At 46.0% G+C, this 14,012-nt stretch overlaps 1 protein-coding gene across 1 annotated transcript; it reads right to left on the bottom strand.

The window, feature by feature from the left end:
- Window positions 1-3,340: 3,340 nt before the first annotated feature.
- Window positions 3,341-5,805, bottom strand: LOC101786270 (FBD-associated F-box protein At1g66310). Its single transcript, XM_012843514.1, has 4 exons — window positions 4,828-5,805; window positions 4,588-4,722; window positions 4,245-4,472; window positions 3,341-3,463 (listed from the first exon to the last, which is right to left on the bottom strand). Exons 1-4 carry the CDS (start codon window positions 5,803-5,805, stop codon window positions 3,341-3,343), a joined length of 1,464 nt encoding a protein of 487 aa, XP_012698968.1.
- Window positions 5,806-14,012: the final 8,207 nt, after the last annotated feature.

The raw sequence follows: 14,012 nt of genomic DNA, 5'->3' as shown, positions 1-14,012 counted from the left end.
CTCATGGAGGCTCCCTAAGCCAAGAGGATGGGACGCTGATTTTCAATGACAGAATACGTGAGAAGGCCGAACATCTCATGAAGAACATTGAAGATTCTAAGGCTGGGAGGTTGAGGGTGGACCGAGAAAATGATGAGCTCACATTGGCCCTCGGTAATCCAGAGCACCCAGGACGTTGCCGGGGGTTCGGGGTGGTTCCGTGGAAGTTCGCTTTCCGAGGCGACAGTGCCTCTTACAGAAGCCGGAAGCGAAGAAAGGAACAGATGGAGGAGAGCTGGCGGCAGATGCTAGAACAACGAATGATGGATGAAATCAATCGGCGGGTGGCCGACGCAGTTGCGGAGTTGGCGCAATCTGGAGCACTGCCGAATCCTCACACCGCCAGCCCTTCTCAACGCCTCGGGAGCAGTTGTGCTTCTACAGGGGTCCCCGATGCGCAGACGCCCAGGTTACCCGTGGAGGAGCAACGGTTCCCCGTGGATGCCATCACGCAACGGACCTCATGTGAGCTGCATGCACCGGTCGGCAACCTCACTATTAAGGTATACTTATACATAATATTTATGCAATCTTGTCAATTGATCCAGGCCTCGAGATCGGAGTTCAACTTGTTTACTTCTGCTATATGTACAGGTAGCGTACGGGAGTGCGTTACCAACGCTGGCAGGGCAGAGCAGTCATGGCATGGACATTCCAATAGGCTACGCCAGCGTCTGTGTCGAGCAAATAGTAGATGCACAGTATGAAGGTCTAGAGCTCGACTTCCCGGGAGGCGACGGGGAAAAGACATTGGCAGATGCGCTTCATGGGATCATTCTATGGAAGAAACGCTACATCATTATTTCCCGCACGGAGCCATCTCCTCAGACCTCAAGACCGCTCCCCGTAGATCCCGAGCAGCGACCTTCTCCTCATACCTCGAGACCGGCATCTCCTGCTCCAGGACCGTCGCTTCCATCTATATCAAGGTCTCCATCTCCACCACATCCTGGTGCTGGGAGCGACGACGACAATAACAACACCCCTCCCCGATCACCGTCGCCGGCACCAAGAGCGGCCCCCTCGAAGGAACCTGCAGCACCACTCAAGAAGTCACGAGCACCGCCTCCCAAGCAAAGACAGCCTCGAAAGAAGAAAACAAAGGTCGACCCTGAAGTGGCTCGCAAGGAACGCTTTGAGGCAATGTCTCATGCGGAACAGTGGGCAGAAATCCAACGAGAGGCCAGTGAGTGGTTTAAGAAACAAGCCGAATTAAAAAAGGCAAGGGAGATGGAGCCACCGCCAGTAAGTCGGCGGGATTTAAACTTCTTTATCAGGATGGAGGAAGGAGCCAAGAAAAGGATACCACTCTTGACAAACTATGAACGGGCTCTAGTAAAGGCTGATGAAAAGGATAAAAGAAAAGGAAAATCATCCTCCAGCGGTTCAGTCCCCGACCTCAGCCATTTGTCAAAGAAAGATGCTCAACGGGTAAAAGCAATGCCCTTGGATCAACAAGCAAATATATTGAAGTTCATGGAAGAAACAGGTCTGGGACTTGATGAATGCATAGGGCAAGTCGAGACGCCAACTGCACCGCCCCCTGAGCCGAGATGGCCTTATCAGCTAGGCAAGCCTCTAGTGAAGCCGGCAATGGTACGGAAGCTGTCAACAAAGATGTACGAATTCCATCAATGGTACATGACGGCATCCGCCAAATCGAGGGAGATGATCGGCATGAAGGTAAAACCGATAGATTTTCACGGTGAAGGGGAGAAAGTGCTGTGGCTAGACTTCAAGGATATATACGAAGTGTACCATCATGATGCCCTGGACGTCTCTCTGATCAGCGCTTGGATTCTGTAAGTGTCCGTTTATTATCTCTACATGTAAATTTTGGCGTGCGTCACCGTACTAACTTCATCTTCCATTTCATGTAGGATGCTAATTCAGACATGCCGCCGAGAGGCGTACCTACATGTAGGCTTCATGGATCCATCTGTAGTTAACCAACGACAGATACAATTAGCGCCGGAAAAAACCTTTGCCGAAATATACAATTTCCTACACAAACAAACATTCAAGGATTTCATACTACTTCCATACAACTTCAAGTAAGTGTGTGTATACCGTCTACTTTCGATGTCTTTTTCCTTATCTCTACATGTTAGTTAGCTCTAATATGCATGAACATTTTACGCACGCAGCTTCCACTGGATCCTTATTATAATTGAGCCTGAAAGAAGCCACGTCACTGTCTTTGATTCGTTACGGAAAGATCCGGTGGACTACCAAGAATTGCAAGACATGCTGGGCTTGTAATAATTCTGGACCTTTATCTCTATGCAAAAATTTATTTCCTAAATTTTATCCCTGTTACACTATGTCATTCATTATTCTAATCCGCAGCGTATGGAAACAATTCATAAGGACACACAAAGGTCCATTCAAAGAAGATCTTACATGGAACACAGACTTCCCGGTACGTATGAAGTCTGCACATTTATTACATTGTATAACACGAATATTTCATAACTTATTTTTTTTCCGCACTGAAGTGCTTAAGACAGGAACCCGGGAATAACCTATGTGGCTACTACATCTGTGAGCACATGCACGGTTTTATGGGACCCAAGGGACTGAAGATGACGCCGCACAACTTTAAAGTACGTAAAATAAATATATTACTAGTTAATTATTTTCTAGCTCCTTATATGTATTTGTTCATGTAACATTCACAAATTTCCAAATTATAGATGTTAAATATTCAACAAGGACTCTTGAAGGAAGAAAGAGTAGCGGCAATATGTGAAGGTCTCATTGGATTCATAATGGACGAGGTGGTAAATCCAAGAGGAGAATTTTATTACGATGGACGACAATTAGACACTCCTCTCAGCAACACCACGACGGGAAGATCGTAGGAAGATACTTTGATTTATTTGTATATATGATCGATTTGTACTAATTAAGCTAGTTGAATTGTGTATATGAATTGTGTATAAGGATTGTGTATATATATAGTAGTTGTATAATTACAAATCCCATTCGTTTAAATACTAGTTGATTTAATTCATTCTAAAAAAATCTCAACTACAAGGTTAACAAATTAAAAGGGCCGCGGTACTACTATACGTATACGTGATGCATGTATGAAAAATTCAGACGTCACCAGTGCCATGCAAGCGCAATTTAGTCCCGGTTGGAATTGAGCCGGGACTAAAGGGGGTCCTTTACTCCCGGTTAAAATACCCGGGACTAAAGACCCCCCCCTTTTGTCCCGGTTGGTTTATCCCGGATGGATATCCGAGAGATATGACCCTTACCAACCGGGACTAATGCTCAGTTTTCTACCAGTGCACTAGCTCTTGACATCAATGATCAAACTCCGGGAGATTGTTGAGACGATGACGCTGATGGCATCCTCGGGGAGGCGGTTGTTGATGCAGCCGAGGTGCTCTTCGTCTTCGTCTTCCTCTTCATCCTAGTCTTCAACTGTTCAACAGGTGTTCCTCGGCTTTCCAGTTTGACAAAAACTGCAGCCTGATTAGCACTAAGCATTAACATGTAAGGTTAAACGATCCAGTATTCCTGTTTAATGTCATAAAAGAGAGGAGACATGGAAATTATCAGATTGCAATAAGGATTCAACCCATACATTAGTTTTCAAAACTAAGAGATTGCAACATTACAGTTGTTCTGAAATAAAGAATATAGGGGAATATGGCATACCAAACTCAGCTCTGCTCTGCTCATATTACAGCTGATGCGCAAGCAAGACCTATGTTTAGGTATTATAACCTGGAAGTAGATTCCTCAAGAATAAATTCATGAACATTGCTGAAAAACTGAAGTGAACACTATATTGGCGATTGTGATACATCAGGTATTCAGGTGTACCAAGTAATACATGATTTGATTTGCAAGTTGCAATCATTCCAATGACAACCAGGTGGAAAAGAACAATGGGCATCTCAAGAGGTCCTCTCCGTTTATAACGAAATATAGCACCAAATTGGACGACAAATTACAGCATTCCATGAAAAGAGATAACAAATGTCAAGACACCGAAAAATGACTAAAACTCACTGGATGTTCTCACATGGAACCAATATCTCTTGTTGGTGTTGCCAGACCTACTGACGAACCCTTTGAAAGGGGTCGAGTATTGACATTTCATGTACTTGATTGGCACGAGGAAGACTAAATGATCCATTACGAGATACAAAATCAAATCGTGCACCCTTCGAAGCCCTCTTTTTGACCTGGAGCAGCCTACGTTGTCTTCTAATCCATGCGTCGTTGCCAACACTTCCATGTTTTAACTCAAGCGTCATTGACTCCAGCACGCTTGCATTCATTACAAAGAACTTAGCAAATTCAATATGCAACTTCCTATCATGAAAGTATGCTAGCACGATCTTTCTCAGACGGATGTCAATAGGTTCCCGGTACTTATCAAACCATGCATTTTCCTCCCCATCGTGTGTTATCTGGAAAAGCAAACCCAACATAAAATTGGTCAGCCTAGCTTTCGACATAATACTAATAAGCGCCAAAATTAAAGATTGCAAACTGCACACTCTAGTTGGTTCAGAGACGAGTCACCTTCATGTGCAAATTCTCCAAGTGAGGAAAGCACTTCATCAAGTTAATAACCACATCCAAACAAGGTTTCATATGAGATAAAGCTAGAACCCTCACACTTGGCACCACCGTCGTCAAGCTAGCAACGGGCGATCCCTGAGTGAAATTAAGCATAGAATTTATACACAATATTGATTAACCAAATTATGGGACATGGATCCATCGTGAATGAAGGTGAGAAAAATAACTATGCCCCTATACCTGAAGAGCCGTGGTGCCAAATTGAAGCATATGGCCTACGCCCTTGAGTTTCCCCAGAATATCCAGCCTTGGCGCAGAGATTACCGAGATGCCAATGCCCAGTCCATCAAAAAACAGTAACCTTTCTAGGCAAGGGGCGTCCTCGATGACGAGCTGTCGTAACCTAGGGTCGTCATCGAGTCCCCGAATAGAACTCACACCGATGCTCCTGAGGCTAGGGGACACGATTTTCACTCGAGAGAAGCCTCTGTTGTCACGTAGCAGCAAGCTCTCAATGGAAGAGCAGCCGGCGAGCAACGCGTGTAGGGAGCTCTCCGAGACCGTGACACTGAAAAGGGTCAGCTTCTTGAGATGTGGCCAGTGGGTAGCACCGCAATCTGGGAGGACGCATGATTCGAAGCTGGCGACGGCGAGGGTGGAGAACCGGAGCACCGATGGCGGCAGTGAAACCAGCTTAGCCATACAGCGATAATGGTCGAGGAGGATCTCGAGCTCCCGGAGGCCGTCAATGGCGGGGGACCGGAGCCAGCCATCGAGGGTCATCGTATCGATGTCCAAGCTGTAGTGGTTGAGGCCGCGGCGGTAGCTTACGTAAAAGCGGCGGCCGGGGCCCGGGTGTGCGGAGAGGACGCGGGAGATGTCGCTGGCTGGGCTGCGCCGCAATGGCTCAGGGAGGTCGAGGTTGAGGGGAGCGGAGCGCCATATGTGCCGCCACCGGGAGGAGAGGACCTGCGTGCGGGCGCCGTCCCTGGTGGGGAGGAGCGTGACGATGTCGCAGAGGATGCCGTCGGGGAGGCCGCTGATAAAGTCGTCGACGCGCTCCTGTTTTTCTTCTTCTTCCAGCCTCCTCTTCTTGGCTCTCGTGGCCATCACCATGGCGGCGCGGCGGCTGGTGGCCATCAGGAATCGGAACGGGGAGATCGAGACGTGGAGCACTGCGATCCTCCCCGGACCAGCCATATATAGCTGCCGGCTCATGGGCTTCTTCTGCGCACGTTCTTGGCCCAGTCTGTTTTTTTTGGCCCACTATAATCTGATTCTCTCCGTTTGACTTTTTTCTTTCTTTCAAACCCATTCAACAAAGTAGAAGGGTAGAACTACAATGCAACCATTCCCTCCCCACCCCCCACCGCACAGAGCCTCGATGGATTTTATTTTCTATACTCAATTAAAAGTATTTTTTTTCTTTGTCCATGCAAAATAAAATGCATCTTTTCTTTAAAAAAAATCAGTGGGAACAACCTTCCTGAAGCATTCATTACCATTAAGAATAAGCTCTAATCATGTGGATCGGAAAAACCCACGAGCCTCGACTTCATCTTTAAAGGACCATGATGTAACCTGAGCCGATTACGACGATGATCATATCAAAAACTACTCCGATCACAAGTCAGCCCATCTAGAGAAAGCACCGGATCCGGTGTAAAACCCAATCAGGTGTAAGCTCTATTTTTCTAATGGCTCGGCCGTCGTCATAACATTTTGGTTTAGACAAGTCCAGCTTGTCAAACGAACGCTGCCTGCCTCGTGTTTCGAATTTATCCCAGGTGAGCCACCGGCAGAAAGCAATTACTCAAGGGAACGACACAACCGGCTCTCGGCTGCTGCCTCAGCCTGAAGCTTTCAGTTGCAGTATCTGATGGTTTCACTTGTTAGCCCAAAATATCTCTTTCTCATTCCACACCATAATAGATAGCAGTTTGGGGTACATATAGACCAACCATAGTAGGTGGCTTGGAAACTAAGTAAAGCATCCAACAATTATTAAAAAGGTATCAAAGTTAAGTATATAGATAGATAAATGCACACCCAACACACAAGACTTATTCTATCAATCTCCCCCAAAGTCTTGCATGTCTTGAGCGGCAACTCGACCATCCCAATCCTAGAGCAAAGTTCTTGGAACTTGATTCTTCCAAGGGACTTGGTAAGAAGGTCGGCGAGTTGATCCTTTTGTGTTGATGTAGTTCGCCCTAACACTCCCTTCCTCCAAGCAGCCTCGGATGAAGTGGTACCTCACTCTAATGTGCTTGCTTCGCTCGTGAAAGACGGGATTCTTCGCCAGAGCCAGAGCAGACTTGCTATCCACCCTGAGCTCCACTGCTTCAACATCCTTGCCAAGAAGATCGCCGAGCAGCCGAGCGAGCTAGAGAGCCAGAGTCGAAGCAGAAGAAGCAGCAATATGATCGGCTGCCAGCTGACGAGGCACTTGCCGAGGAAGAAGAACATCCTGCTCGTGCTCTTGCTGGTGTTGATGTTGCCGGCGTGGTTGCTGTCACTGTAGCCAATGAAGTGTGCTGCCCCGGGATACCTCGGGTAGTGGAGGTCGTAGTTTAGAGTCCCCGCAATATAGCGGAGGATCCTCTTGACAGCCTGCAGGTGCTCCGTCGTCGGTCGCTGCATAAACCGACTGACGCAGCCGACGGAGAACGCCAAGTCCGACCGCATGTGGGCGAGGTAGCGAAGGCTCCCCACAAGTTGTCGGTAGTGTGTAGCATCCACCTCCTCAGCCGTGCTGTTGCGGCTCAGCTTCAGCCTCTCCTACATCAATGTGAGAGCTGGGTTGTAGTCGGTGAGCCCACTCAGCTGAACAACATGCTTGCGTAGGCAGTCTGTCGAAGTGTGATGTCGGAGTCGTCTGGTGCACCTCGATCCTCAGGTGGAAGGAGAGAGGCCCCAGGTCACTCATCTGGAAAACGGCCTCAATGCCAAGACGAAGGTGAGTGCGGCGAGAAGCCTGAACTCCTTGGGTGGCAGGTCGTAGACGAAGCTGCCGAGGAGCACGACGGTGGACCAAGACACTGCCAGGAACCCAGAGCTCTTGCAATGTTGGCTGTCACCGCCTGAAGCCTCAAGTAGCGATTGATTATCAGCTTTTTCGGCCTGGGGATGATCATCGTCTCTTCCATGATTCGATCTCAACTGTCTCATCAAGGGAAGCTAGTAATGCTGCTTCCAGTTCCAGATGAAGGAAGGAGTCTGTCGTTGGCAAGATGAGAATGGTACGTTCATCACTTGGATTTGTTAGCAAATCCCTAAACTAAAGAGGCGACATTTTTACGGTCCGTCCCGTGATGCCCCCAATGGCCCTTGGCTCCGGGCGATTCCATTCCAGCCCTCCATCGGTCACCCCACCCCGCCTTCTGCGCCTTCCCTCGACCCAGCTCTGCCGTTCTTTCTTCCGCCCACATCTCCGCATCTTTTGCGGCCTCCGATCAATCACCCCGCCTCCGCCTCCGCCTCCCCTTCTTTCTTGATCCGCGCATCCTCATTGCTATCCGCATCGCCTTCCCCCCGTCCCACCCTATCCTCCCCCAGTGGCAGGGGCAGAGGTGCGGCCCGTGCAGAAGGGCGCGCTCGTGCAAATCCATTGATCCATGGTTAGGGGCGGGAGGCCTCTGCTGGCCGATGGCGGCATGAAGTGGGGCGGGGGCAGTCGATGGCAGTCATGGCAATGCTAGTCCTCCTCACGCTCAGTGCGCTCTCGCTGCTGGGGTCCTCCGACGGAGCCGGCCCCCGCAGCGCCGGCCTCTCGCGGCCGCGTCTGCGCTCGCATTTCCGCAGATCCACCTCCGAGTCGTGCCTTTATCCCCGTCGACCTCCACCACCCCAACCCTAACGGCATCGGGTTTGACAACCTCTACCTCGACATGAATGGCATCAAGATCATTCACCCCTGTTTCCTACCTCGAAGGCCGGGTACGCATTCGATCCTGCTCGATTCCGACCTCCCGAACCCCAGCACTACCGGAAACCGAGATAATGCTGAGTGTTTTTACATTTGCCGAGTGCAACCTATAGGGCACTCAGCAAAATACATGTTTGCCGAGTGTATCTACATAACCACTCGGCATTAAAAAAAACACTCGGCAAACAGCGACGATGACACTCGGCAAAACGGCGCACTCGGCAAATATATATCACGGTACAAGCACGCGCCATTTTGTTTGAGAGGGGTCTTTTATACGTAAGAAAGCAGCCAAAACAGGGGTGGATTTGCCACTTTGCCAAGCACTCGGCAATGCCGAGTGTTTTGGCTTTAACACTCGGCAAAGCGGCAATAAAATCAGCCCTGGACGCGCCATTTTGCCGAGTGCTTCGCCCCTGGAACTCGGCAAACTCCTAGCTTTGCCGAGTGTTTAGCACTCTGGCACTCGGCAAGGCAAAGCGGCTGGCCTGCACGCACCAGTTTGCCGAGTGCTTCGCCCTGGCACTCGGCAAACTCTTGGCCTTTGCCGAGTGTTTGGCACTCTAGCACTCGGCAAACTCCTGGCCTTTGCCGAGTGCCTTTCTGTGAAGCACTAGGCAAAGCGTCCGTTACCGTGCCGCGTCGTTTCTCTGTCTTCGCCAACAGTGCTTTTTTACCGAGTGTTTACTAACACTCGGCAAAGATCTTTGCCGAGTGCCCGACATTTGACACTCGGTAAAGTTCTGTTCGCCGTTAAAATTTTTGCCGAGTGTAAGATGCCGAGTGTTACACTCGGCAAAGCCTTTGCTGAGTGTTACACTCGGCAAAGCCTTTGCCGAGTGTTTTTAGGCCTTCGCCGAGTGCACCGGACACTCGGCATATTCCCTATTTCCCGTAGTGCAGCTGGTGTTTGCTCAGCTCTCGATCTCACGGCTATACGGTCTTTCTCCCTGCAGCCGGCGCCCACCACCTTTGAAGAGGTGTTCAAGTCGATTTTTTATTACATCGACCACCTTTTCAGCCTTGTTCGCCCAGGAAGCTCCTCTGCATGGTCATTGGTGAGTCGCTGCTGCTGTGATGCTACTTGTAATGTACCCAGCTTGGGTTATGCGTAACAAGCTCGGTCATTTTTGCCACTCAGATGGTGTTGCCCTGAAGCTGTTTGTTATAATACCAAGCTAGACATGGAGAAAATCTGATTGGGTGATATGCAAACAAAAGTGATGATGCATCTTATGACCTTGATTATTTGTTTTGGTATTTCTATTCTGTTAGTGACACATTACACAGATATGAATTCTCACACCTGTAGAGGGCCCATTCTATAGCTGAACTAGGCGTGGTTGATGTATTGTTTTTCCCAGTATTCATATTTCTTGAGTACAAATAGTTTTAGGTTGTGGCCTCACTGCTATCTATTTTGTTGCAGGATCACATGAAGAGCTCCTTGAATTTCAGTAACCGAAGGTGCACCAGTTTGTGGTTGGATTCTCACAATGCAGATGGGAGCTGTTGTGTTATGTTTCCTGATATGCCATTAAAATTTCGTAATGAACAAGCACAACTTTTGTTGTTCAAAATAATGGCTTTGTCAATATTAGATCGCAAAAGCTATTTTGGAGTATTGCAATGTGGGCAGCCACATCGAATCTCATAAGTTTATCCATCTACTCATAAGTTGATATGTATTTACCCTTTGGTCTGTGTTTACCATTTGTTGTGAATTGCCGGAGCCATATGCCCATATCAAACAAATAGAATGTAGTAATATTGATCGCAATTGCTTATAAAATTCTCTGACTTTTGCATGCATCCCTTTTCTATTACTAATTCACTGTGCAACAACAACTTGAGTGTGAATAACAGTATGCTAGGTGATTGAGGAATCAAAATTTTGGAAGCTTTTTTTTGGTAAGGTTAGTTTGAAGAGAACTGTAAATACGATAGCCAGTGGCTTCAGCCAACTCTTTTAGGTAATGCAAAATATTCGTTGTGCTCTTGATTTAATCTTGCACTGCTAGCTCTACATTTTTTTTCACTGTGAACTTTTCAGTCTCATTGTCCGTGTTCAAGATTTTCTTGCCAATCAGATTGAACTGAAGTCGACTATTTAATTTGTGCTAGATGAGGCAACGTAGATTGTGAAGAATAGAGGAAAGAGCTGTATTACACTAGACTTGGGGCTGACATATATTTAAACATATAGTGTGTATTTTCTGAAAGTTGGTAGGTACGTATCTATACAATCCTATACATACTGCAATACTGTTGCTGAAAGAAATTTTCCAGTTTATTGGCATTTCTTTCTCAGGTTCATATTCAGTTCGTAAAATTTGGCACACAACTATTCTCAGGCTCTTTCAATGTGAAGAATGAGGTCACTGTTGTTCATAACAAAAGAGTGAAACTATGTAGCATTGCTGCTTAGTTTGTAGTTGCATCTTGCTAGAATTTTTAGATCGTTGCTGACTTTTGCATCTCACCGGTGGACTGAATGAAGTTGCAGTTTGGTTGTTTCTAGGTAGGCATAAATTCCATTATTGCAGTGGATTGTAGGTAGGAATAAATTCCATTATTGCAGTGGATTGTAGGTAGGAATAAATTCCATTATTCCAGTGGATTGAAGATAGGTATAAATTCTAGGATCTTGACATGTTTAGTAGTGTACATCTCCTTTCCAAGTTTATCAGAGATTTTGACATGACTGATTGTGGTGCCCAATGTTTTTACATAACCAACGTAGTCACTGGGATCTTGCATTCAGTTCAGTTTCTGAAAAGGATAGATTTGTTCTATTAGCTAGAGAAATTACTCTGACGACAGCCCTACGATAGTGGTATGTTTTAGGACTGTAGATTTTAATTTGTCAGTGCAGTTCCTTTTATTGAGGATTGCTTCTATTAGCCCTATGCCTTGTGTATGGCTTCTCTTAGTTTAAATCTAAGATTGGTTTAGATCAGCATAACTATTGCTATCAGATGGACCACAGTACATGTTTTTTTCCTTGCTAAATTTGCCAACTGACTTTTCATATTCTTTGTTCCAGTCAATTAGCTTGTGTCAACTAGAAGGTAAGAAGAAGCATTTCCATGCATGGAATAGAATGGAGGGGAGTCAAGTAGTGATCCCTCATTCTTTTTCTGCACATGAAGAGCAAGTCTACTTTTGGTAACTAGCAACGTAAGGTTGAACCTAAACCTTTTGGTTTCACGTCATTGTTCACCATTCAAAGTGGGTTAGCTTAGTGTAGGTCTTGTTCATGTGGCATCTCGTTTGAAATTTTGAAATATAATTAACATGACAATTGGGCCTTATTCATGGATACATATTGGAATGATATTTGGATTTTCTATGTGCGTGACAAGTGAATTTTATTGTGGTTAAATGCATGAATATGCAAGTTGAATCATTATGGAGGGAAATATTTTGGTATGGTTGACCGGCAATTTTTCCTTTTTATTTCATATAAAAGATATTTATTTTGCATGTAGCAATGCACGGGCACGATCCTAGTGCATACCATAATCTTAAAATTTCCTAACTCTTATTAGCCTGCCCTACAAAAACGCGGTCAATTTTGCTGTTTACTGCTATATATTTCAAACAGATTGCCAAAAAAACAACACGCATTTCCAGCCCAAGGTACTAGAGACAAAAATGTTTTAATAAGGAGGCACACGGCACACATACCACATGTGTTTACCACACTTAAACTTCGAAGCAAACACAAGTAGCAGCTACCAACGCCTAGAGCCCCTAACAGTTCAGGCCTTCGCATGACTGGAGCTTCAAGTGCATATATATTTCTTTCCGTTACTGCCCTGGCAGCTAGCTTACTGAACGAAGGCCTGACAGCAAAAATCAATAATAGTGTAACTGTCAAGTAATTAATCAGAAATGTTGATGGGCCACACAAAGTTGTACCGAAGTTCCATTTGTCAACAGCTTCCCTGTGTGGTCTCAAATTGAAGAAATGAGTGTGTTCAAGGTGATAACACTTTGGTCCACATCAGCTTGAAACTCCTGGGTTACATGAAGGAAGGGCCTTTGGCCTAATGATGTCGTTCATCACCATACACTTTCTCAGGTAGTGTTCAGCCTTTGCCGCTGAATTGAATTTCCCTGATAAATTGATTGGGGGGTGATGGGTGAAGCATAGTGCACTGGGGTTCTCTGACACAAAGTTGCATCAATACTTGGTGAAATTGATAAGAAACTTTCTGAGCATGAGCAGATACTTGGGTAACTTCGCCATGATGGGTTTTGTATCTGCAGGAATGCAGGGAGCTCTCCGAGATGGTGACATTGGAAAGGGTCAGCTGTTTGAGAAGCGGCAGGTGTAGCTCGCCGCCGGCACCGTTCTATAATCCAGCACTATAGTCCCATTGATGCTAAACAACTTCCGTGCCAAAACGCTCATTCTATTTTCCAGAGCCAGTTCCCCTTTAATTTTGACTGACAAGCACTTGAGGCACCAGCTCTAGACATCAATAATCAAACTCCGGGAGATTGTTGAGACGATGACGCTGATGGCATCCTCGGGGAGGCGGTTGTTGATGCAGCCGAGGTGCTCTTCGTCTTCGTCTTCCTCTTCATCCTAGTCTTCAACTGTTCAACAGGTGTTCCTCGGCTTTCCAGTTTGATAAAAAATGCAGCCTGATTGGCACTAAGCATTAACATGTAAGGTTAAATGATCCGGTATTCCTGTTTAATATCATAAAAAGAGAAGAGGCATGGAAATTATCAGATTGCAATAAGGATTCAACCCATACATTAGTTTTCAAAACTAAGAGATTGCAACATTACAGTTCTGAAATAAAGAATATAGGGGAATATGGCATACCAAACTCAGCTCTGCTCTGCTCATATTACAGCTGATGCGCAAGCAAGACCTATGTTTAGGTATTATAACCTGGAAGTAGATTCCTCAAGAATAAACAAACTATGAATTATGAACATTGCTGAAAAACTGAAGTGAACACTATATTGGCGATTGTGATACATCAGGTATTCAGGTGTACCAAGTAATACATGATTTGCAAGTTGCAAAATCATTCCAATGACAACCAGGTGGAAAAGAACAATGGGTATCTCAAGAGGTCCTCTCCGTTTATAACGAAATATAGCACCAAATTGGACGACAAATTACAGTATTCCATTGAAAGAGATAACAAATGTCACGACACTGAAAAATGACTAAAACTCACTGGATGTTCCTGCAAGGAACCAAATATTTCTTATTGGTGTTGCCAGACCTACTAATGAGTCTTTTGAAAGGGGTCGTGTTTTGACATTTCATGTACTTGCTTGGCACGAGGAAGACCAAATGATCCCTTATGAGATACAAAATGAAATCGTGCACCCTTCGAAGCCCTCTTTTCGACCTGGAGCAGCGTACATTGTCTTCTAATCCACGCGTTGTTGCCAACACTTACATGTTTTAACTCAAGCGTCATTGACTCCAGCACGCTTGCATTCATTACAAAGAACTTGGCAA

Source organism: Setaria italica, chromosome II (assembly GCF_000263155.2).
Source record: "Setaria italica strain Yugu1 chromosome II, Setaria_italica_v2.0, whole genome shotgun sequence".
NCBI lineage: Eukaryota > Viridiplantae > Streptophyta > Magnoliopsida > Poales > Poaceae > Setaria > Setaria italica.
Note: the sequence above shows the minus strand (reverse complement) of the source record. Positions and strands in the feature narration are given on the sequence as shown.

What these genes read in the sequence shown, in the direction of transcription:
- LOC101786270 (XM_012843514.1), bottom strand. Translation starts at nt 5,805, where the DNA reads ATGAGCCGGCAGCTATATATGGCTGGTCCGGGGAGGATCGCAGTGCTC. An exon ending in TTGGCACCACGGCTCTTCAG is followed by an intron (nt 4,723 to 4,827) that starts GTATAGGGGCAT and finishes AATTTCACTCAG; the next exon opens with GGATCGCCCGTTGCTAGCTT. An exon ending in GACAACGTAGGCTGCTCCAG is followed by an intron (nt 3,464 to 4,244) that starts GTCAAAAAGAGG and finishes GTTGAAGACTAG; the next exon opens with GATGAAGAGGAAGACGAAGA.